This window comes from Perissodus microlepis, chromosome 11 (genome assembly GCF_051167445.1).
Source record: "Perissodus microlepis isolate ML-2025 ecotype Zambia chromosome 11, ASM5116744v1, whole genome shotgun sequence".
In the NCBI taxonomy this organism is placed as follows: domain Eukaryota; kingdom Metazoa; phylum Chordata; class Actinopteri; order Cichliformes; family Cichlidae; genus Perissodus; species Perissodus microlepis.
This window is the reverse complement of record NC_140471.1, coordinates 9,173,877-9,199,993: the sequence shown is the minus strand read 5'-3', so window position 1 is coordinate 9,199,993 and position 26,117 is coordinate 9,173,877. Positions and strand designations below refer to the sequence as shown.

At 41.8% G+C, this 26,117-nt stretch overlaps 2 protein-coding genes and 3 pseudogenes across 2 annotated transcripts; 2 read left to right on the top strand and 3 right to left on the bottom strand.

The window, feature by feature from the left end:
• The first annotated feature begins 210 nt into the window (after positions 1-210).
• On the top strand, positions 211-1,669 carry LOC146377231 (uncharacterized; annotated as a pseudogene).
• Positions 1,670-2,308: 639 nt separating this feature from the next.
• On the bottom strand, positions 2,309-4,753 carry LOC146377230 (uncharacterized). The gene is made up of 6 exons (XM_084944407.1): positions 4,718-4,753; positions 4,525-4,596; positions 4,307-4,425; positions 4,163-4,223; positions 3,977-4,071; positions 2,309-3,540 (listed from the first exon to the last, which is right to left on the bottom strand). Exons 1-6 carry the CDS (start codon positions 4,751-4,753, stop codon positions 2,559-2,561), a joined length of 1,365 nt encoding a protein of 454 aa, XP_084800533.1. The 3' UTR covers positions 2,309-2,558.
• A 3,605-nt stretch (positions 4,754-8,358) lies between these two features.
• Positions 8,359-9,839, bottom strand: LOC146377229 (uncharacterized; annotated as a pseudogene).
• An 8,960-nt stretch (positions 9,840-18,799) lies between these two features.
• LOC146377228 (uncharacterized) lies at positions 18,800-20,255 on the top strand (annotated as a pseudogene).
• An 867-nt stretch (positions 20,256-21,122) lies between these two features.
• On the bottom strand, positions 21,123-23,673 carry LOC146377227 (uncharacterized). Its single transcript, XM_084944177.1, has 6 exons — positions 23,532-23,673; positions 23,339-23,410; positions 23,121-23,239; positions 22,977-23,037; positions 22,791-22,885; positions 21,123-22,354 (listed from the first exon to the last, which is right to left on the bottom strand). The coding sequence occupies exons 1-6, from the start codon at positions 23,565-23,567 to the stop codon at positions 21,373-21,375; spliced, it is 1,365 nt and encodes a 454-aa protein (XP_084800303.1). The 5' UTR covers positions 23,568-23,673; the 3' UTR covers positions 21,123-21,372.
• Between the last annotated feature and the right edge of the window lie 2,444 nt (positions 23,674-26,117).

The window sequence follows — 26,117 nt, the reverse complement described above, 5'->3', positions numbered from 1 at the left end:
TCAGTGAGTGGTTTTGCTATAAGTATTAATAGTTTTAGGAATTGTGCTGTAAGAATCACAGTTAGGGTTAAAGCCATCAGAAAAAACTGTAAGAACATTCCGACTAGAAAGCAGGTCTGTCTTCACCTCTCTACCTTCTACTCGACTCAGGTGGTTTTCATAGCACTGTTCTACAGTATATCACATCACCATATCAAGTGTACAGGGTATTGCAGGGTGCTGATGCTCCTTTTGCAGCCAAAGTGGTAGTTTCTGTGAAACATACCATGATTACTTATATTGAAGTACAGTGTTGTACAGTGGATGATACAGTATATACAGTAAAGTACTGTAAGGAAAATAAGCAAAGCGATGACAGTATGTGGTTGTATTTCTCTAGAATGACTCGAAGACCTTCTGGGGCAGGACGCCAACGCCTGTTCACACAACAGCAGGAACTTGCCGTTGTGGACCTAGTGAGGGCAGACAATGCCATCTGTCTCCACCAGCTACGAAAGCAAATACTTGCAGACAGGCAAGTGTTCAACAACATAAACCATGTGAGCATCACCACCATCAGACGCATCTTGGGACAACACAGCATCACCATGAAGCAGCTCTACAGAGTCCCATTTGAGAGGAACAGTGACAGGGTCAAAGGACTTCGAGCTGAATATGTACGGGTAAGTGTAACTGTCCTTTACATGGACAATACAGTATTGGTGAAATCCAGTAGCAGCTGAATATGTACCATATCAGTACCACATGGATCCATCCTGAGAGCTACACAGGTACCTGTGTGATGTGTGAGGGTCCTGTATGTGTAGCACTGTAGTACAGTAATATGTTCTCTTTGTTTTACAGAGAATCTTGGCCATGGATGGAGCTGCACAGCCTCATGAATTCATTTTCATTGATGAAGCTGGATTCGACCTGTGCAAAACAAGACGACGGGGTCGTAATGTAATTGGCCAAAGGGCAATTGTGCACGTCCCAGGGCAGCGCGGGGGAAATATCACATTGTGTGCCGCCATTAGCCTTCGAGGGCTTCTGCATCATCATGCAAAACTAGGTCCATGCAATAGCCAACATATACTCACATTTCTAGATGCTCTCCATGATATAGTTGTACAGAACAGAGCAGATCAGCCCAGGTTTGTGGTGATATGGGATCATGTCGGTTTCCACCGGGCTGCTCTGGTCCAGGCCTGGTTCTCCAACCACAGCCAACTTGAAGTGGTATACTTGCCCCCTTACTCACCATTTTTAAACCCTATAGAGGATTATTTTAGGCTTGGAGATGGCGTGTATATGACCGCCAACCACATGCCCGCATGCCTCTTCTGCAGGCAGTGGAACAAGCCTGCGGCGACAGTCAGGTGACAGCAATCCATGGATGGTTTCGACATGCAAGAGGATATTTTCCCCGGTGCCCAGCGGGAGAAGACACTGCTTGCGATGTCGATGAGGTCCTGTGGCCAGACCCCAACAGACGGCGGGATCCATGAGCCCACGTATGCACAATTGTCATGATTTTTTGTGTGTACAGTATAGTGTTTTTTCTATTACTGTATTATGTTTGTTTTTTTTGCTTTATCTGAATTCATGGTGCTGCAATGTACAATATTGAGTAGGCCTATTTGCTTTTTTTGGTTGTTTGTGTCTCCTGAAAATATGCCTTCTGAATAAACAATGAAAATCAAAGACTGCAGTGTTTTATATAAAGTAGACTAGTGTGTTCCCCCTGATCTGATCTGCATATGATGCAAGTATGTGTCATTTTGTCAACAGAGTTACATTTTGACAGAGGAATGTTAGGTTTTGACAGCAGAGTTTCAGTTTGGCACAGATGTGAATGGTATATTTTGTTGTGTCATGTTTACTTGTGTTTAGAGTTTTGGCACAATGAGCGAAGTTTTGCAAAATGTGTTCAAGCAACGGGCAAAAACTGTAACATGTTTTTCACCATAGATTTCAGCAATTATAAAAATTCAACTCAAACTATTCAGCTATTAGCATTCACACTGCATTTTCGACAGGAAATACATTTTATATACCAGTTTCAGTTCAAATTGCATTAAAAATAATAAATAATTGTATTAAAAATAATTATTAAAAATAATACCATCAATATGTTACTGGACTACACTTACTGGACTTATGGAAGTATTTTGAGAACCATAAGAGATTCTTACAAATGTTTGAAAGAAAAAAATCTTTAACATAGCTGGAGACTCGTGTAGAAATATGAATGAGCTTATAAAGTTTCTGTCATGGTGTGCTGTGACAGGCAGGTAGCAGGACCCAAACACAGGACTCTTACGTGGAATGAAACTTGAATCAGCAGCTTTTATTGCTGGAAACTCAGGTGGACTCAAGAAACTAAAAACTAAGAAACAAGAACTAGGAAAACAAATCAGGAACTATGAACAAGAATTAAGTAAAGAACACAGAGGAGAAAAATCACCCAGCCCACTGAAAACTAAAGAAACCCCCAAAAACATGAACAACAATCATCAAGGAACATATTTACATATTTACAGTTACTGCAACACCAATACTGGGTCACAGCTTCAGTGTCATTCGGTGTCTTTTTGTCTGCAACAGCAGCAGAACAGACTTCTCAGTCTTTTGAAGAAGCCCTTTTTCTTCTTCTTGATGTGACGGTCTTTGGACTTCATGCTGGCTTCAGGTTCAGGAAAGGGATGTTCAAAGGGAACATCAGGAAGTGGCCCAATTTCCGAACAAGATCCTTTGATCTTATGATCTTCGCCTTCAACACAGGATTTGGACTCGGCATAGGGTTCCTCACAGGGAACGTCGGGCTCTGGAACACTTTCTGACAGAGCTCCTTCGATCGTAAGGTCTTGAGTACTCAGACTGGATGCCCTTTCAGAAAGAAGTTCCTCACAGGGAACGTCGGGCTCTGGAACACTTTCTGACAGAGCTCCTTCGATCATAAGGTCTTGAGTACTCAGACTGGATGCCCTTTCAGTAAGAAGTTCCTCACAGGGAACGTCAGGCTCTGGAAAACTTTCTGACAGAGCTCCTTCGGCTGGTGGATCATTTGCCATTGAAAGGCCGTCAGAGGAGCGCTCTCCATTTGTGCTCTTCACATCAGGACTTGAAGGGGGCTCAAAGATTTCACATATCCGGATCCTTGCTACATCAGCAATGGTCTTCAGCAACACTGGCGCAAAGTTTGCAACTTTGATAGACAGAATTTCTTCAGGAAATTTCTGTCTAATCTCCGTCAGGATGCTGTCGACCATATCGTCTCGGATGGAGCGGGTGAAGATGGCCTGTGTTTCCATCGCCGTGAGGCTCTTGGAGACACGATCTAAAGTGGCCTTGGTGACACTTGTGGAGAGGATACTTAGACTCTGGGAGGCCATGTTTAGGAGGGGACGAGGAGGAAGCTCCCAGAAGCCCTGGAGAACGCGGGGAACTACCTCGATCACTACCTCCTGCGCGGTGAGCAGTTTGCTGTTATGCTGTTCCTGCTGCTTCTTTTTCAGGATTTCAACGTAATCCTTCACCACGCTGAGGAGTTTAGGTGCTCTGTAGAAAAACATGATAAGTGTTATCTTTTAAACATATTCAAAGCATCATTTAAATATTGAAACACTGTAGCTGGACTGTTAACCCTGTAACCGCCTTTGTATCATACATGAGTTTCTGAGACCTCGATCTCATCAACATGATCAATACTTGCTATCATTTCTAAATGTTGTGGACAAAACTCTTTTTTTAGTCTAAAGTTAACATTGTCGTTAACAAAAAGTTGCCAAAAACACCCAGTGTATCAAATGTGATACAAAAAATAAATACATAATAAAAGTAAATCATACACAACATGACATAGCAAAGAACTAATTTGTGGCTTTTGTTTAAAGGGTTAATAAACATCTCAGCTCCAAAGAATCTGAATTTTCGGGCTGTTTTTTGATGGGTTGGGTCTTACAGGGTTAATAACTGTATATTACATGTGACTCACTGAAATTTAGGAGGTACGGCCTCTGGGAACTGAAGAAGCATCCTGGCTTCAAATTCAACGTCCCTCATTTTATTGCTGACGTTCACCGCCCACACCTGAAACAGAAAACACATTTACAGTGCGCTTATGTTTAAAGGTTATGTGAACATAATGAAAAAAAAAGTCTTGTGGGTTTTCTCGTCTTACCAGCCTTAGAAGAGGTTTGGCTTCCTCTTCTTCAAAATCCTCTAATTCAAACTCCCACAGCCTTCAAAAGAAAGCAAAGCAGAGGTTTTCTCTCAGCATTTACACGTCATCACAAACAGACTTTCAGGTGTGACAGTAACTCACTGCTCTCTGAGTGTCTCCCTGCTCTTCTCCACCAAAAGATCTCTCAGATCTTCAGCAGTGAGGTTCGGTGGAATTAGATCTTCCTGCTGAAGTCTGAGAAACTCCGTCATAATCGCAATCTAAAAGTAAAGGAGACATTTAATCACCACCACTCTCAGGTCCTCAGAAATGACCTGATATTTTCTGTCAGCTTTGGTTTGCATGAATCTGGGTCTAACCTGAGTCCTGTAGCCCGGAAGATACCAGCAGATCTTTACAGCAGTTTCATAAATTGGTGTGTTGAACAACACCTGTCAAAGAAATAGCAATTTAGTCATTGTTACTTAAAATGATTCTCAGTTTGTCAACTTTTAAAACGACATCAAATTCTTCATATTATTGAAATGCAGTAAAAGCAAAAACTTCACATACCCTGATAGGTTTATAGATTCCTTGACTTGATTCCATTTAGACGTTTTCAAATCACAGTCGGGAAGAAAAACTTTAACTGCTCTCCAACGATGGCGTACGGGGGGATCTCGACTTGAAAATGCTCTCAGCTCGGTGGTCTCGCACAGATGAGCTCTTTTGACAGTCTGATGTTTATTTATGAATGCAGAATTTCTTGAGCAGTCACCATGGAAACTTGATGCAGCTTCATGTTGTTAAATTAAAAGTAAACACTGTGTATTTTGCACTACATTCCACTAAACTTATCATATAAATAAATAAAGTGTGGGTTAGGTCCCTCCTGTGAAAAGAGCCACACAAACCGATGGATCAGAAAAGACAAAGTCAACCTACAGCATGCCTTTTCGTATTATGTGCCTGCTTATCTCCATTTCTTTACAGTAGATGGGAACTTTTGCAGTAAAGCAATGGCTTACAAAACAGTGGACTGTGGACTAATGCAGACATCTGAAGCCTGACAGCAGCTGGTATATACACAGCTTTGGATAAACTGGCCCTTTAAACAGCCCAGAGGAAGAAGAGACCTCTGCGTTATCAGTGGAGCCTAAAGCACAATAATAATAATACTATTAATATTATTTTTATAGCAATAATACCCCAAATAATTAAGTCATTAATTACACATTTGTCATGCTTCACAGGAGGTCAGGAGTGACCGATGAACGTGATGCTACATTAGAGTCTGTCCTATGAGGTCAGCAGGAGGAGGTGAACCCACAGCTGGGACCAGTTCTCTAGTGGGTTCAGTATCATACTTGTGTTCATCCTGGTCTGAACCTGGTCAGAAGAACTGACTTCACTTTTGAAAATTCAATACTTATAAAAGGTAACCGCAAACAGTCTACAACGGTTGTTTTCTGTCCACCAAAGCAAATTTCATTGAAGAGGTTTTTGTACCTTCACTTCTCCAAAAAGCAAATAAAGAGATTAAACAAAGATTTACCGAACGACCGTCAGAATTACCAGAGCTAACGTAGATCGCTTTATGCTCTTGAATCAGGAGGGATAAGAAAAGTGACTGCACTGACTGCAATCTGCCGTCTACTGACATCTAATGGAGAGATTTATACACGTGATAACTTTAATGGTACTTGAAAATAGGCCAGGATCTGCACTGCTTCAGCCTGAGCCTGTTCAGTCAGCACAGTCTGTGTAATATGAGAATAATAATAAATATGACTTTTCCTTCCTCTTCCATAAAAAAGGATGCTGCTCCATACTTACCTTTTTAGAGACTTTTATGTTGTTTGGCAGGATAATGGCATCACACTGAAGTTTAGGTGTTCAAAATACACAATGACTGATTTTCATGTCAACAACTAAGTAAATATTCTGATGAAGAGCCACTAAAGGAAGTTTTTGGAGTAACTCTCAGCAGTAATGTGGACATGAAATAGTTGGTAGACGTGTCATTAACCCTATGAGAAAGATCTTTAGTTCTATTCAGGTACAGAGACGTATTTAGGCTGCAGGAAACAGTTTTATTCAAATACAATTTATTGTCAAAATGTTATAGTGCTGATCAGTGACTGCCTTTTTACACCTTTTATAAAGTGACTGCAAACATTGTGGAACCGATTCATAGCGTTTGATTGCTTGTGTGAATGTATTAAACAGGAAACCAGGAGCTGCAGAAACCCAGTAATGCTGAAGACGCATGCGTGTGCGTTTGTTATTATGGCTCCAGGTTACATTTCAGATCTTCTTAGCCCACACCGCCCCACTCGAACTCTGCGCTCCTCCAGTCAGATGCTGTCATTAGTTCCACGCTCCCAGTTCAAATCTAGAGGTGACAGCTTTCTCCATTGCTGCCCCGAAACAGTCGTCCCCCTTTCATAAAATCCTCTTCATCCTTGGAAGTCTTCAAATCCAATCTGAAGCCCTTCCTATTTTCCAAGGATCTCTCTGACACCTCTGTTATTGTGTTTCTGCTATTCTGGTTTTTTATCTCATTGGATGATGTTTGCATGTGCAGACACGTGTACGTGTATTTTAAGTTCACATATGTGTGCTTGTGCGTGAATGTGTACATTTTTGTATATGTATGTGCATATTTGCATGTACACATATTTTTTTACAAACATATACGGATGTCTCAATGTTTCTATAATGTTTTCATCTTATCTATTTTAATTCTTTTCACCATATTATCCCTCTGTTCAGCACTTTGGCCGACACTTGATGTCTTTTAAATGTGCTATATAAATAAAGATGACTTATATTTGCATCTGTGTGTCAGAGTGTATGTTTTTACCTTTAATTTAGGACACACACACACACACACACACACACACACACGCACACACACACACAGACACACACACACAGACACACACACAGCATAGAGTGAACAGGGACTATTACAGTTTTTTCTGATTGCTTAAGCACATTTTTTGTAACTATTGGCTATTTTTGCAAAACTCTACACACAAATAAGAAAACCTGTCACCCAATTATCAAAACATTGTAGTTCTCTTGCAAAAGCGAACACACCTAGATTAACTCTTCACACCTTCGTAAAAATGGTGTTTTTGTCTGGCTTTTGCTTTCTCTGTGTACAGATGCCAATTTGAGGTCACACTTTTGTCATAGTGTCATGTAAACATACAAGGATCCAAGCTTCAAGTATTGGTGTTTATTTACATACATCAAAACAAACACAAGTGTTTATTTCCAAGTATAGGATTATTTGCAATCGTCATATTGACTATATGGGTTTCTTGGTCTGCAGTGAACATGCTTCCTCTGCCCCAGCATCTGGTCGTCTAGCAATTCTGTAAAGTAACAATTTCAGTATTTTTACATCTATGGTATTGTGTTTCTCATTGGCATATGGCAGTGCTACAAATCTTAGTGCAAAGTGACTGTGCTAACCGAGTCTCATTTCAAAATGTCCTTATGATGCTTGCTACAGTGTAGCGGCTCGAGTTAGGCTGAACCCGTTGGCCAGCTTCCCTCAGGGTCATTCCACGGTTGATGACATGGTCCACTATTGTAGCTCTGATGTCATCAGCAATTCTATTTCTTACTCTTCCTCTCCCCCCTCCTAGTCCTCTTCATCCTACTACTTCACCTCCACGTCCTCTTGCTCGGCCTCCTCTACTTCTCACTCTTCCTGCTCCCTCCATTGTACTCCACACACAGAGCTTACCTGTATTACAGTTTTTCTCAAATGCTAAAACACATGTCACAAACGTTACCACCAGGTCCCCCAATGTCCAAACACAACACCCTTCTCTAAAGCTACATAAACACAACCACACCTTCCCACTGCAAAACTCAAACTCCCACACCAAGAGAGCAGCTCGAAGCTGTCAAAACTGTAAACACTATACACAGCATTACACACTACAGCAAAACAATTGAAAACACAATGCTCAATTTGTGAGAAGGTTCTTTGGTTCATAACTGCCAATGCATATTTTTATAAACTGTACAGTAACGGATTGTCATAGAACCCTGCAGAGGATTAGGCATTTAGATTTGTGAGTTTCACATGAAGACTATAAATCTATAAAAACATCCTGCATGTACGTACACTACTGTAACACAACTCAATGCAAAAACAGAATCTATCGCACACAACAGTACTCTCGGAAACATGATCAGGGTGTGAAGTCTTTTTTATTGTCTACACGGTCTTTTTACAGTATTACACACAGTCACTGTGCGGCATCATGTCGCCGAGCTGCATTGGGCCACATCACCTCATCCACATCACAGGCTATATTGTCCCTTGCTAGGCACCGCGGGAAAAACGCCCTGGAATGGCGAATCCATCCCTGGAAGGCCTCCACTGGGATGTCAGCACAGGCCAGCTCCATTGCCCGTACGAGGTTCTCTCTTGTGTATGGCTGTCTGTCATACACCTTCCATCTCCATGAGGAGAAGAACTCCTCTATAGGGTTCAGGAAAGGGGAGTAGGGTGGCAGACAGACGTTTAAAAAGTGGTCACTGTTGGTGGTGAACCACTCTCTGATTTAGTGTGTTTTGTGGAAGCGGACGTTGTCCCAAATGATCACATACATGTGATGTGCTAGCCTAGGATGGTGTTGTTGACGGTCCAGGAGGATGTCTTTTAGCTCCTCTAGGAAGGTGAGGAGACGTTGGGTGTTGTAAGACCCAACGACAGCATGCCGGTGGACAAGCCCCTCCGTACCCATAGCTGCACAAAGAGTAATATTACCCCCCCGTTGGCCAGGAACCTCAGTGATGGCTCTTTGGCCAATGTTGTTACGGCCTCTTCGCCTTCGTTTCTGGAGGTTGAAGCCAGCCTCATCCAGGAAGAGGTACTCATGGGGTCTGGCCATCGCGTCCAACTGCATTATCCTCTGTGAACATGGAAAAGCGTACAGGTGTTCAGAACGGTCAATCAGGTAGCACAGTATTGTCCAGAAGTAATGTAGGCCACTAAGCAACACAGTATGTCCACTAACTGTACTGTGGACATGGATGTATACGTACTTGCACATACTCGTAACGTTGTTCTATGTGTCGCGCAGAGTTGCGCTCAAAGGGAACCCTGTAGACCTGTTTCATCCTCATCTGCTGGCGCCGGAGAACTCGGTCTATTGTGGACACGCTGACAGCATCAATGTTCTCAAAGTTTACATTATCTGCAATGACTTTGTCTCTGATCTCTCGGAGTCTAATGCAGTTGTTCTCACGGACCATATCTGCAATGAGGGTTTCTTGTGCCGCTGTGAATATGGCAACCCTCCCACCTCTATGTGGCATCCTTTCAGCTCTAAAGAAAGAAACATGTGTTGTCAATTGACTGATTTATATGTAAAACTACATGTAAAGTAACAGACCACTTTCACAGGCCTGTAAAACTGTAGTGTGACAAAGAAAGCAATAGCGTACTATACCTGTTGTGTTGTCTAAATGCCTTGATAATGGTGGCCACGGTGAACCTACTCAGGTTTGGATGTACTCTTCGTCCCGCTTCAGCCATTGTCATGCCATGGCCAATGACATGATCAATTACTGTTGCTCGCATATCATCGGTTATGATGGTGCGAGGTTGTCTTCTTCTCCCACCTGGACCTTCTCCTCTCTCTTGTTGGCCTCCTCTTCCTCCTCTACTCCGAACTCCTCTTCTTCTTAGGCCTTCACCTCTTCCTCCTCTGATCTCAACCCCTCTTCGGCCTGCAGCTCTTCTCCTTCCGCACGCTCGAATGCCTTCATCCATTGTGATTGTTTGGCATCTTCACCAAACTATGCTTTTATAGGTGGGGTCACATCATTAGCAACAGGTGTCTTCAATTTTGAGTCGTTGTGTGTAGTGACTGACGCCAGGTGTGTTCCCTGTGTTCAAAGATTGGTGACTGTGGCAAGCATTTTGCATCACATGGGCTTTCATTTGAGAATATGAGCAGAGTTGTTTTGCAACATGTGTTTTAGCAAGGAAAAATGTGTTTAGATTTATGAGTACAGAGGGTTGTGTTTTGTGAATTGTGTCTTCATGTGACATGTGTTTATGGTACTGGAATATGGTGGCTACATTTAGTAAATGTGTTTAGACTACTGGTCATTTGGGTTACAGGATTGGCTTTTGTGTTTTAACATTTGAGAAAAACTGTAATGTCTACCTCACTGTCAACGTCAATAAATTCCATGAAATCAGTGTTATACTTTAGCAACCTATCAAGCACACAGCCCACGTGCTGAGCTTGGCCCTCAGCTGAGAACCTTCCAGCTATGGATACCTTGCTGTATTTCTTATGCTTCCCTTGTTGTACTACCCTTTCTTCACTTTTCTGGAGCTCTGACAGTTGGCTAACTTCCCTGCATGCTACCTTGATCTTGGCCTGTAGTCTCCTTCTACAGAAGGGCACAGCTGATCACGGCTTTCATGTTGTAGATCAGCTGGTTTGTTTCTGTCTGTTTCCCCTGACGTTGCATTCAAATCTCCTAGTAGACCTTCAGATGGTACTTCACCTAATTGGTCATGGAGGGTCCAAGTTTTTAGCTTAGCCATTATACTATCTCTCAGGTCAGCTGCTCTAGCGCCTTCAACGCCTTCAATGTGCCAGTTGTACTTGGGGCTTGGTACCCAATCTTCGGTGGGGATGATGATATCCCCCATCCCTGACCTGACATGCTGGTTTCCCCTTGTCATAACAATTATGCTGTACCTCATCAATTTCTAGTTGTGATAGCAGTTGCTCTTTCCTAATGTTGGAACACTGAGCTACTAGTTCACTATAGATGTTGGATACAGAAAATAACATAGGTCTCACAACACCCTATTCTCATCCCTTCTTACCTTATCCCTTCTTGTTATAACAACAAGCTAACAGAACCCACTGTTAGGTTTACTTTGCATAGGTTGATGAGCTGGACACTGCCAATGCTGTTTTAGAATACAGGGATTGTGCAACACTGAGTGGCAACCTGGGTTCATTCAGGAATTTTCGTTCATGTAGCCGATATAACAGAGAAGATCAAAGTCCAGTCAAATGCAAAGTCAGCAAAATAAATGTCATAGGGTACCTATATACCTCAGAAATCTGCTGACTTTTTTTAGATCAGTTTATATGTGGAGAAACTGATATTATGAGTGCACAAAACTCCTTTGGGAAAAATTATGCAAATTATGCATCAGTTCCAGTGTGCAATATACAGAAAAACTGACTCATTTGACATGTCAGAACAGAAGCTCTCAGTCAAAGTATTTTATATTACTCAATACAAAAGTGAAACAATAATGTCAAACAGAGAAAGGAACACAGGGGCATACAGTGCTGCTTTACATCAAAATGCTTTAATATATTTTTAACTGTTCAGACTCAAAGAAATTGATAATAAATGTTAAAAAACTATTATAATTACTCATTTAAATAGAATTTTTGAAACTCTAGCCAGAGGGCACAGAAAGGCATAATGACACTCAGCCTGATCGAGGCATCCTTTCAATTGATTAATGCTAAGATGATACAGAAACAATCACATTGTCATTGTTCTGGGTCATTTGATGCAGCGTTTTGACTTTTCTTGTGTTTTCATATCTGTTATGCATTATTATGATTATTTTCATTTGACTGGTTAGTTCTGAGTTCATTCTTATTATGTCTCTGAGTGTACTTATGATGAGTTTACTTCCTTGTTTATTAGGTTCCCTTGTGTCTTTGTCCTCTGTGCCCCTCTCTGTGTGTCTCTGTTTATGTGCATGTGTGTGATCCTCGTGTCTGGGTTTTCCCATGTAGTTCCTATGTTCCCCTCCTTGCATTTATTCCGTGCCTCCCCTGTCTGTCATGTTTGCCCATGTTTCCCCAGCCTGTCTTGCGCTCTCCCTCACCCTTGTGTCCCTTCTTGCTCTCGTTCCCTCTCTCTCGTGTCCCCGCTCCTTCTCTCTCCCTCTGTTTTCTCCTCTTGTTTACATGTTTCCCCTTGTGTCTCATGCCAGGTCTTCCCCATCTGTCATGTGTGTTCTCACTAGCCCGTCATGTCCTCTCTATGTGTTCCATAGTTATGTTCACGTTTCATCTCCCATTGTATCTTCCCTGTTCCCTTGTTAAGTCAAAGTTTATTAGTCTGCCTTTTTACTGTTTTATTTTTGACAGTCTTGCGGTCGATGTTCATCGTGTTTAGTTATGCTTCCTCTGTGGCGTTTCAACTGTGTTCACCCCGTGTTTTCAGTTCCCCTGATCACCTTCTGTCTGTATATATTGTGTGAGTTTTCCCCTGACCTTTGCTGTCGTGTCTGTTTTTCCCTCAGGCTCTTCCTCACATGTTTCCAAGGTTTCCCAGGTTTTTCTAGTATTCCAGTTTTTGTCTCATTTTCTTAGTTTCCCCAGTTCAGGCTGTCCTCTGTTTATTTTTTTTTATTTATGTTTCTCCCTGTTTGATATATCTGTCTTACAGTTTTTCTGAATTGCTAAAACACATTTCCTAAAATCTCATCTCTTTGTCTCAAAACACTAAACGCAAACTCTAAAATTCAAGCTACACACACAAACATTTGACCCAAAACTATCTTAACTTTTCTCAAAATCAAGCACTGCTGTCAAAAAACACACAAAACCAGCCAATGTGCAAACACAACTTAGCAATGATTACACACTACAAAAATAAATACAAAACACTGTGAGTAGCTGGAAAATAATATTTATCTATTCATTCATTTATTCTTCTACTCACATTTTAACTAAAAAAGAACTGCAGTTAAAAAAGTTATAAATACGTATTTTTCCAACATATTCAGATAATTTATCCTGCCTTAGCATCACACCTCTGTGCTGGGTCAGGCCACAGGACTTCATCCACATTACATGCTATGGTCTCCCTTGCAATGCAGCGAGGAAAGAATCGTTTAGCATGCCGAATCCAGCTCTGGCAAGATTCCACTCCTATCTCACCACATGCTCCATTCAATGCTTGAAGTAGATTTTCCTGTGTAAGGGTTTCGGTCGTATACTTTACATCTCCATGCTGAGAAAAACTCCTCGATAGGGTTCAAAAAGGGAGAGTATGGTGGAAGAAACACATTACAGTTTTTCTCAAATGTTAAAACACAAAAGCCAATCCTGTAACCCAAATGACCAGTAGTCTAAACACATTTACTAAATGTAGCCACCATATTCCAGTACCATAAACACATGTCACATGAAGACACAATTCACAAAACACAACCCTCTGTACTCATAAATCTAAACACATTTTTCCTTGCTAAAACACATGTTGCAAAACAACTCTGCTCATATTCTCAAATGAAAGCCCATGTGATGCAAAATGCTTGCCACAGTCACCAATCTTTGAACACAGGGAACACACCTGGCGTCAGTCACTACACACAACGACTCAAAATTGAAGACACCTGTTGCTAATGATGTGACCCCACCTATAAAAGCATAGTTTGGTGAAGATGCCAAACAATCACAATGGATGAAGGCATTCGAGCGTGCGGAAGGAGAAGAGCTGCAGGCCAAAGAGGAAGAGGGGTTAAGATCAGAGGAGGAAGAGGTGAAGGCCTAAGAAGAAGAGGAGTTCGGAGTAGAGGAGGAAGAGAAGGAGGCCAACAAGAGAGAGGAGAAGGTCCAGGTGGGAGAAGAAGACAACCTCGCACCATCATAACAGATGATATGCGAGCAACAGTAATTGATCATGTCATTGGCCATGGCATGACAATGGCTGAAGCGGGACGAAGAGTACATCCAAACCTGAGTAGGTTCACCGTGGCCACCATTATCAAGGCATTTAGACAACACAACAGGTATAGTACGCTATTGCTTTCTTTGTCACACTACAGTTTTACAGGCCTGTGAAAGTGGTCTGTTACTTTACATGTAGTTTTACATATAAATCAGTCAATTGACAACACATGTTTCTTTCTTTAGAGCTGAAAGGATGCCACATAGAGGTGGGAGGGTTGCCATATTCACAGCGGCACAAGAAACCCTCATTGCAGATATGGTCCGTGAGAACAACTGCATTAGACTCCGAGAGATCAGAGACAAAGTCATTGCAGATAATGTAAACTTTGAGAACATTGATGCTGTCAGCGTGTCCACAATAGACCGAGTTCTCCGGCGCCAACAGATGAGGATGAAACAGGTCTACAGGGTTCCCTTTGAGCGCAACTCTGCGCGACACATAGAACAACGTTACGAGTATGTGCAAGTACGTATACATCCATGTCCACAGTACAGTTAGTGGACATGCTGTGTTGCTTAGTGGCCTACATTACTTCTGGACAATACTGTGCTACCTGATTGACCGTTCTGAACACCTGTACGCTTTTCCATGTTCACAGAGGATAATGGAGTTGGACGCGATGGCCAGACCCCATGAGTACCTCTTCCTGGATGAGGCTGGCTTCAACCTCCAGAAACGAAGGCGAAGAGGCCGTAACATCATTGGCCAAAGAGCCATCACTGAGGTTCCTGGCCAACGGGGGGGTAATATTACTCTTTGTGCAGCTATGGGTACGGAGGGGCTTGTCCACCGGCATGCTGTCCTTGGGTCTTACAACACCCAACGTCTCCTCACCTTCCTAGAGGAGCTAAAAGACATCCTCCTGGACCGTCAACAACACCATCCTAGGCTAGCACATCACATGTATGTGATCATTTGGGACAACGTCCGCTTCCACAAAACACACCAAATCAGAGAGTGGTTCACCACCAACAGTGACCACTTTTTAAACGTCTGTCTGCCACCCTACTCCCCTTTCCTGAACCCTATAGAGGAGTTCTTCTCATCATGGAGATGGAAGGTGTATGACAGACAGCCATACACAAGAGAGAACCTCGTACGGGCAATGGAGCTGGCCTGTGCTGACATCCCAGTGGAGGCCTTCCAGGGATGGATTCGCCATTCCAGGGCGTTTTTCCCGCGGTGCCTAGCAAGGGACAATATAGCCTGTGATGTGGATGAGGTGATGTGGCCCAATGCAGCTCGGCGACATGATGCCGCACAGTGACTGTGTGTAATACTGTAAAAAGACCGTGTAGACAATAAAAAAGACTTCACACCCTGATCATGTTTCCGAGAGTACTGTTGTGTGCGATAGATTCTGTTTTTGCATTGAGTTGTGTTACAGTAGTGTACGTACATGCAGGATGTTTTTATAGATTTATAGTCTTCATGTGAAACTCACAAATCTAAATGCCTAATCCTCTGCAGGGTTCTATGACGATCCGTTACTGTACAGTTTATAAAAATATGCATTGGCAGTTATGAACCAAAGAACCTTCTCACAAATTGAGCATTGTGTTTTCAATTGTTTTGCTGTAGTGTGTAATGCTGTGTATAGTGTTTACAGTTTTGACAGCTTCGAGCTGCTCTCTTGGTGTGGGAGTTTGAGTTTTGCAGTGGGAAGGTGTGGTTGTGTTTATGTAGCTTTAAAGAAGGGTGTCGTGTTTGGACATTGGGGGACCTGGTGGTAACGTTTGTGACATGTGTTTTAGCATTTGAGAAAAACTGTAATAAAATGCTGCTCATTGTGAAACCAATTGTGTATTCTTGGACATCGGTGAAAGCTCACGTTGTCCCAAATGATATGGGATGCTCTGCCTACTTGCGATCTTTCTACTCAAGCAGAGCATCCTGTAGCGCATCCAGGAATGTTGCTAGAAGTTTGGTGTTGTATGGCTCAACAGTAACATGACTGTGGAGAACCCCACAGCTGCTGTTGGCAGCACAGATAGTTACATTTCCACCACGCTGACCAGGCAGTTCAATAATGGCACGTTGACCTATGACATTGTGACCTTCTCCTTTTTGCTAGATTCAAAATGTATGTTGTCTTCTATAATCCACTGCTCCATTTCATGCAGTCAAATTGCATTATTCTGACGGACCATATCCACAATAAGTGTCTCCTGGTGTTGTGAGTGCATGCGTGTTCTTCCACCCTCATGTGGCCATCCTTCAAGTATTCTTGTATACATATCACATTTTTACATCATACTATTTCATTTACAGAACTAAAATTTGTTTGTTGTCACTTTGTAAAGAGAATCCTTGAGATTGACTCAATGGTTAGGCCTCATGAATACATCTTTGTGGATTAAGCTATGTTCAATCTAGCAAAAAGCAGAAGAAGAGGTTGCAACATGTGTTTTCAATTTTGAGTGGTAGTGTGTTAATGATGAAAACAGTGTGTTAGTTGTGTTTCACTAATGTAGCCTGTGTGCACCATTCTGGGTACAAGTGCACCACACTGCTTAATGTGTTTTGTGTTTGAGAAGGTGTTTAGAGTTTTGGTAAATGGGAGATTCAGATTTGCAAATGGTGTCCCGACCAGATGAATAGTGTTTGAGGTTTTGGCAACTGTGGGATTGATTTGATGAAATAGTTTTCATAGTTGACAGTTTATGTTTTACACTGGGATTTAGTGTTTTAGCAACTCAGAAAAACTGTAATTACAGTTTTTTCTGATTGCTTAAGCACATTTTTTGTAACTATTGGCTATTTTTGCAAAACTCTACACACAAATAAGAAAACCTGTCACCCAATTATCAAAACATTGTAGTTCTCTTGCAAAAGCGAACACAGCTAGATTAACTCTTCACACCTTCATAAAAATAAAAAATGGTGTTTTCGTATCAAACAGTACACACAAGCCATCATCTACTAAGCACACAATGCGCCAACTGCACACTGATGGTATGAATACAAAACACATCTGGCTTTTGCTTTCTCTGTGTCCAGATGTCAATTTGAGGTCACACTTTTGTCATAGTGTCATGTAAACATACAAGGATCCAAACTTCAAGTATTGGTGTTTATTCACACTCATCAAAACCAAGACAAAGTCAGAACACAAAAATAGGAATTTCACAAAAAAAGGGAAGAAAAAAGACAATCAGCCTACATCATGTCGTCTCTCTGGGTCCGGCCACAAAATTTCGTCCACATCGCATGTGATATCCTCCAGTCCAAGGCACCGGGGAAAATATCTCCTTGAATGCCGTATCCAGGCCTGACATGATGCCTGGTCAATATCTCCACATGCCTCCTCCATTGCCTGTAAAAGGGCTACCTGTTGATGAGGATGACGGTCGTACACTTTCCAGCGCCAGGCAGAGAAGAACTCCTCAATGGGATTTAAGAATGGAGAGTATGGAGGGAGGTTGAGTGCCATGAAGGATGGTTGGTTTGTAAACCAGTTGCGGACCAAAGCAGCCCTATGGAAACTAACATTGTCCCATATGATGACATATCGGGTCTGCTCTGGTCTCTGAACAGTGAGCATGTCATGCAAGGTGTCCAGGAATGCAATAATGTGTGCAGTGTTGTATGGGCCTATGGTTGCATGATGGTGAACAACACCATTTTGGCTTATAGCTGCACACATGGTTATGTTACCACCACGTTGTCCTGGGACATTGATGATGGCACGGTGTCCAATAATGTTCCTGCCACGTCTCCTGGTTTTACTGAGGTTAAAACAGGCCTCATCTACAAAAAGTAGCTCATGTCCCATTGCATCTGCTTCTAGTTCCATCACTCTCTGGACAAGACAAAACAAATGCAACACATCAGGCCCATGCACAGCACTACAGTATGCACTTCCAAATTCAGAACCAATGACACTAGCTTACCTGCACATAGTCATATCGCAGTTGCTTTACACGTTCTGTGTTTCTCTCGAAAGGAACTCTGTAAATTTGCTTCATTCTTATTCTGTGGCGCGCAAGTACACGACTTAGTGCAGAAATGCTTGCACTGTGTATATTTTGAAAGATGGTGTCATTATCAATTATGCGCTGCTGTATTTCGCGCAGTCTTATTGCATTATTGGCAATCACCATGTTCACTATATGGGTCTCTTGCTCTGGAGTGAACATTCTGCCTCTGCCCCCAACATCTGGACGTCTAGCAATTCTGTAAAGTAACAATTTCAGTATTTTTGCATGTATGGTACTGTTGTGTTTCTCATTAGAGTATGGCAGTGCTACAAAGTACTTACCGATTCTCATTTCGAAATGTCCTAATGATGCTTGCCACAGTGTAGCGGCTCAGTTTAGGCTGAACCCGTTGGCCAGCTTCCCTCAGGGTCATCCCATGGTTGATGACATGGTCCACTATTGTAGCTCTGATGTCATCAGTTATTCTGTTTCTTACTCTTCTTACCCTTCCTCTTTCCCCTCCTCGTCCTCTTCTTGCTCCTCCTTGTCCTCTTCCTCTAACCCTCTTGCTTCTTCACCTCCACGTCCTCTTCCTCCAACTTCTTCACCTCCACGTCCTCTCCCTCGGCCTCCTCTGATTCTCACTCTTCTCACTCTTACTGCTCCTTCCATTGTACTCCACATAGACAGCTTACCTGTGGCCTGTTTATAGTGCTTAGGCTGATTGCAAAGTGGACTAATTATCTAAAACAGTTTTCACATGTGAAAGTGTGCCAGACAGTTGGCAAAATAGTGTTAATGATAGCCATACATGTGTATAATTTTGCTAGGAGTGTGTTGGAAATTTGGTAATTGAGTGTAAGCAGTGAGTTGTGTTTAAAGTTCTGCAAAAAGAGTGCTGTGCAGTGAATTGTGCCTACAGTTTTGCAAAATTGCAAACTGAGTGCAAAGCAGTGTTTGTGCTTTTAGTTTTGCAAACTCAGTGAGTGGTTTTGCTATAAGTATTAATAGTTTTAGGAATTGTGCTGTAAGAATCACAGTTAGGGTTAAAGCCATCAGAAAAAACTGTAAGAACATTCCGACTAGAAAGCAGGTCTGTCTTCACCTCTCTACCTTCTACTCTACTCAGGTGGTTTTCATAGCACTGTTCTACAGTATATCACATCACCATATCAAGTGTACAGGGTATTGCAGGGTGCTGATGCTCCTTTTGCAGCCAAAGTGGTAGTTTCTGTGAAACATACCATGATTACTTATATTGAAGTACAGTGTTGTACAGTGGATGATACAGTATATACAGTAAAGTACTGTAAGGAAAATAAGCAAAGCGATGACAGTATGTGGTTGTATTTCTCTAGAATGACTCGAAGACCTTCTGGGGCAGGACGCCAACGCCTGTTCACACAACAGCAGGAACTTGCCGTTGTGGACCTAGTGAGGGCAGACAATGCCATCTGTCTCCACCAGCTACGAAAGCAAATACTTGCAGACAGGCAAGTGTTCAACAACATAAACCATGTGAGCATCACCACCATCAGACGCATCTTGGGACAACACAGCATCACCATGAAGCAGCTCTACAGAGTCCCATTTGAGAGGAACAGTGACAGGGTCAAAGGACTTCGAGCTGAATATGTACGGGTAAGTGTAACTGTCCTTTACATGGACAATACAGTATTGGTGAAATCCAGTAGCAGCTGAATATGTACCATATCAGTACCACATGGATCCATCCTGAGAGCTACACAGGTACCTGTGTGATGGGTGAGGGTCCTGTATGTGTAGCACTGTAGTACAGTAATATGTTCTCTTTGTTTTACAGAGAATCTTGGCCATGGATGGAGCTGCACAGCCTCATGAATTCATTTTCATTGATGAAGCTGGATTCGACCTGTGCAAAACAAGACGACGGGGTCATAATGTAATTGGCCAAAGAGCAATTGTGCACGTCCCAGGGCAGCACGGGGGAAATATCACATTGTGTGCCGCCATTAGCCTTCGAGGGCTTCTGCATCATCATGCAAAACTAGGTCCATACAATAGCCAACATATACTCACATTTCTAGATGCTCTCCATGATATAGTTGTACAGAACAGAGCAGATCAGCCCAGGTTTGTGGTGATATGGGATCATGTCGGTTTCCATCGGGCTGCTCTGGTCCAGGCCTGGTTCTCCAACCACAGCCAACTTGAAGTGGTATACTTGCCCCCTTACTCACCATTTTTAAACCCTATAGAGGATTATTTTAGGCTTGGAGATGGCGTGTATATGACCGCCAACCACATGCCCGCATGCCTCTTCTGCAGGCAGTGGAACAAGCCTGCGGCGACAGTCAGGTGACAGCAATCCATGGATGGTTTCAACATGCAAGAGGATATTTTCCCCGGTGCCCAGCGGGAGAAGACACTGCTTGCGATGCCGATGAGGTCCTGTGGCCAGACCCCAACAGACGGCGGGATCCATGAGCCCACGTATGCACAATTGTCATGATTTTTTGTGTGTACAGTATAGTGTTTTTTCTATTACTGTATTATGTTTGTTTTTTTTGCTTTATCTGAATTCATGGTGCTGCAGTGTACAATATTGAGTAGGCCTATTTGCTTTTTTTGGTTGTTTGTGTCTCCTGAAAATATGCCTTCTGAATAAACAATGAAAATCAAAGACTGCAGTGTTTTATATAAAGTAGACTAGTGTGTTCCCCCTGATCTGATCTGCATATGATGCAAGTATGTGTCATTTTGTCAACAGAGTTACATTTTGACAGAGGAATGTTAGGTTTTGACAGCAGAGTTTCAGTTTGGCACAGATGTGAATGGTATATTTTGTTGTGTCATGTTTACTTGTGTTTAGAGTTTTGGCACAATGAGCGAAGTTTTGCAAAATGTGTTCAAGCAACGGGCAAAAACTGTAACATGTTTTTCACCATAGATTTCAGCAATTATAAAAATTCAACTCAAACTATTCAGCTATTAGCATTCACACTGCATTTTCGACAGGAAATACATTTTATATACCAGTTTCAGTTCAAATTGCATTAAAAATAATAAATAATTGTATTAAAAATAATTATTAAAAATAATACCATCAATATGTTACTGGACTACACTTACTGGACTTATGGAAGTATTTTGAGAACCATAAGAGATTCTTACAAATGTTTGAAAGAAAAAAATCTTTAACATAGCTGGAGACTCGTGTAGAAATATGAATGAGTTTATAAAGTTTCTGTCATGGTGTGCTGTGACAGGCAGGTAGCAGGACCCAAACACAGGACTCTTACGTGGAATGAAACTTGAATCAGCAGCTTTTATTGCTGGAAACTCAGGTGGACTCAAGAAACTAAAAACTAAGAAACAAGAACTAGGAAAACAAATCAGGAACTATGAACAAGAATTAAGTAAAGAACACAGAGGAGAAAAATCACCCAGCCCACTGAAAACTAAAGAAACCCCCAAAAACATGAACAACAATCATCAAGGAACATATTTACATATTTACAGTTACTGCAACACCAATACTGGGTCACAGCTTCAGTGTCATTCGGTGTCTTTTTGTCTGCAACAGCAGCAGAACAGACTTCTCAGTCTTTTGAAGAAGCCCTTTTTCTTCTTCTTGATGTGACGGTCTTTGGACTTCATGCTGGCTTCAGGTTCAGGAAAGGGATGTTCAAAGGGAACATCAGGAAGTGGCCCAATTTCCGAACAAGATCCTTTGATCTTATGATCTTCGCCTTCAACACAGGATTTGGACTCGGCATAGGGTTCCTCACAGGGAACGTCGGGCTCTGGAACACTTTCTGACAGAGCTCCTTCGATCGTAAGGTCTTGAGTACTCAGACTGGATGCCCTTTCAGAAAGAAGTTCCTCACAGGGAACGTCGGGCTCTGGAACACTTTCTGACAGAGCTCCTTCGATCATAAGGTCTTGAGTACTCAGACTGGATGCCCTTTCAGTAAGAAGTTCCTCACAGGGAACGTCAGGCTCTGGAAAACTTTCTGACAGAGCTCCTTCGGCTGGTGGATCATTTGCCATTGAAAGGCCGTCAGAGGAGCGCTCTCCATTTGTGCTCTTCACATCAGGACTTGAAGGGGGCTCAAAGATTTCACATATCCGGATCCTTGCTACATCAGCAATGGTCTTCAGCAACACTGGCGCAAAGTTTGCAACTTTGATAGACAGAATTTCTTCAGGAAATTTCTGTCTAATCTCCGTCAGGATGCTGTCGACCATATCGTCTCGGATGGAGCGGGTGAAGATGGCCTGTGTTTCCATCGCCGTGAGGCTCTTGGAGACACGATCTAAAGTGGCCTTGGTGACACTTGTGGAGAGGATACTTAGACTCTGGGAGGCCATGTTTAGGAGGGGACGAGGAGGAAGCTCCCAGAAGCCCTGGAGAACGCGGGGAACTACCTCGATCACTACCTCCTGCGCGGTGAGCAGTTTGCTGTTATGCTGTTCCTGCTGCTTCTTTTTCAGGATTTCAACGTAATCCTTCACCACGCTGAGGAGTTTAGGTGCTCTGTAGAAAAACATGATAAGTGTTATCTTTTAAACATATTCAAAGCATCATTTAAATATTGAAACACTGTAGCTGGACTGTTAACCCTGTAACCGCCTTTGTATCATACATGAGTTTCTGAGACCTCGATCTCATCAACATGATCAATACTTGCTATCATTTCTAAATGTTGTGGACAAAACTCTTTTTTTAGTCTAAAGTTAACATTGTCGTTAACAAAAAGTTGCCAAAAACACCCAGTGTATCAAATGTGATACAAAAAATAAATACATAATAAAAGTAAATCATACACAACATGACATAGCAAAGAACTAATTTGTGGCTTTTGTTTAAAGGGTTAATAAACATCTCAGCTCCAAAGAATCTGAATTTTCGGGCTGTTTTTTGATGGGTTGGGTCTTACAGGGTTAATAACTGTATATTACATGTGACTCACTGAAATTTAGGAGGTACGGCCTCTGGGAACTGAAGAAGCATCCTGGCTTCAAATTCAACGTCCCTCATTTTATTGCTGACGTTCACCGCCCACACCTGAAACAGAAAACACATTTACAGTGCGCTTATGTTTAAAGGTTATGTGAACATAATGAAAAAAAAAGTCTTGTGGGTTTTCTCGTCTTACCAGCCTTAGAAGAGGTTTGGCTTCCTCTTCTTCAAAATCCTCTAATTCAAACTCCCACAGCCTTCAAAAGAAAGCAAAGCAGAGGTTTTCTCTCAGCATTTACACGTCATCACAAACAGACTTTCAGGTGTGACAGTAACTCACTGCTCTCTGAGTGTCTCCCTGCTCTTCTCCACCAAAAGATCTCTCAGATCTTCAGCAGTGAGGTTCGGTGGAATTAGATCTTCCTGCTGAAGTCTGAGAAACTCCGTCATAATCGCAATCTAAAAGTAAAGGAGACATTTAAGCACCACCACTCTCAGGTCCTCAGAAATGACCTGATGTTTTCTGTCAGCTTTGGTTTGCATGAATCTGGGTCTAACCTGAGTCCTGTAGCCCGGAAGATACCAGCAGATCTTTACAGCAGTTTCATAAATCGGTGTGTTGAACAACACCTGTCAAAGAAATAGCAATTTAGTCATTGTTACTTAAAATGATTCTCAGTTTGTCAACTTTTAAAACGACATCAAATTCTTCATATTATTGAAATGCAGTAAAAGCAAAAACTTCACATACCCTGATAGGTTTATAGATTCCTTGACTTGATTCCATTTAGACGTTTTCAAATCACAGAAAAACTTTAACTGCTCTCCAACGATGGCGTACGGGGGGATCTCGACTTGAAAATGCTCTCAGCTCGGTGGTCTCGCACAGATGAGCTCTTTTGACAGTCTGATGTTTATTTATGAATGCAGAATTTCTTGAGCAGTCACCATGGAAACTTGATGCAGCTTCATGTTGTTAAATTAAAAGTAAACACTGTGTATTTTGCACTACATTCCACTAAACTTATCATATAAGTAAATAAAGTGTGGGTTAGGTCCCTCCTGTGAAAAGAGCCACACAAACCGATGGATCAGAAAAGACAAAGTCAACCTACAGCATGCCTTTTCATATTATGTGCCTGCTTATCTCCATTTCTTTACAGTAGATGGGAACTTTTGCAGTAAAGCAATGGCTTACAAAACAGTGGACTGTGGACTAATGCAGACATCTGAAGCCTGACAGCAGTTGGTATATACACAGCTTTGGATAAACTGGCCCTTTAAACAGCCCAGAGGAAGAAGAGACCTCTGCGTTATCAGTGGAGCCTAAAGCACAATAATAATAATACTATTAATATTATTTTTATAGCAATAATACCCCAAATAATTAAGTCATTAATTACACATTTGTCATGCTTCACAGGAGGTCAGGAGTGACCGATGAACGTGATGCTACATTAGAGTCTGTCCTATGAGTTCAGCAGGAGGAGGTGAACCCACAGCTGGGACCAGTTCTCTAGTGGGTTCAGTATCATACTTGTGTTCATCCTGGTCTGAACCTGGTCAGAAGAACTGACTTCACTTTTGAAAATTCAATACTTATAAAAGGTAACCGCAAACAGTCTACAACGGTTGTTTTCTGTCCACCAAAGCAAATTTCATTGAAGAGGTTTTTGTACCTTCACTTCTCCAAAAAGCAAATAAAGAGATTAAACAAAGATTTACCGAACGACCGTCAGAATTACCAGAGCTAACGTAGATCGCTTTATGCTCTTGAATCAGGAGGGATAAGAAAAGTGACTGCACTGACTGCAATCTGCCGTCTACTGACATCTAATGGAGAGATTTATACACGTGATAACTTTAATGGTACTTGAAAATAGGCCAGGATCTGCACTGCTTCAGCCTGAGCCTGTTCAGTCAGCACAGTCTGTGTAATATGAGAATAATAATAAATATGACTTTTCCTTCCTCTTCCATAAAAAAGGATGCTGCTCCATACTTACCTTTTTAGAGACTTTTATGTTGTTTGGCAGGATAATGGCATCACACTGAAGTTTAGGTGTTCAAAATACACAATGACTGATTTTCATGTCAACAACTAAGTAAATATTCTGATGAAGAGCCACTAAAGGAAGTTTTTGGAGTAACTCTCAGCAGTAATGTGGACATGAAATAGTTGGTAGACGTGTCATTAACCCTATGAGAAAAATCTTTAGTTCTATTCAGGTACAGAGACGTATTTACGCTGCAGGAAACAGTTTTATTCAAATACAATTTATTGTCAAAATGTTATAGTGCTGATCAGTGACTGCCTTTTTACACCTTTTATAAAGTGACTGCAAACATTGTGGAACCGATTCATAGATTCATAGATTGCTTGTGTGAATGTATTAAACAGGAAACCAGGAGCTGCAGAAACCCAGTAATGCTGAAGACGCATGCGTGTGCGTTTGTTATTATGGCTCCAGGTTACATTTCAGATCTTCTTAGCCCACACCGCCCCACTCGAACTCTGCGCTCCTCCAGTCAGATGCTGTCATTAGTTCCACGCTCCCAGTTCAAATCTAGAGGTGACAGCTTTCTCCATTGCTGCCCCGAAACAGTCGTCCCCCTTTCATAAAATCCTCTTCATCCTTGGAAGTCTTCAAATCCAATCTGAAGCCCTTCCTATTTTCCAAGGATCTCTCTGACACCTCTGTTATTGTGTTTCTGCTATTCTGGTTTTTTATCTCATTGGATGATGTTTGCATGTGCAGACACGTGTACGTGTATTTTAAGTTCACATATGTGTGCTTGTGCGTGAATGTGTACATTTTTGTATATGTATGTGCATATTTGCATGTACACATATTTTTTTACAAACATATACGGATGTCTCAATGTTTCTATAATGTTTTCATCTTATCTATTTTAATTCTTTTCACCATATTATCCCTCTGTTCAGCACTTTGGCCGACACTTGATGTCTTTTAAATGTGCTATATAAATAAAGATGACTTATATTTGCATCTGTGTGTCAGAGTGTATGTTTTTACCTTTAATTTAGGACACACACACACACACACACACACACACGCACACACACACACACACACACACACACAGACACACACACACACACAGCATAGAGTGAACAGGGACTATTACAGTTTTTTCTGATTGCTTAAGCACATTTTTTGTAACTATTGGCTATTTTTGCAAAACTCTACACACAAATAAGAAAACCTGTCACCCAATTATCAAAACATTGTAGTTCTCTTGCAAAAGCGAACTAAACTTAAATCTTCTGAATCATTGGGAGAATCTCTAAAGACTATTCTTATTTAATTGTGTT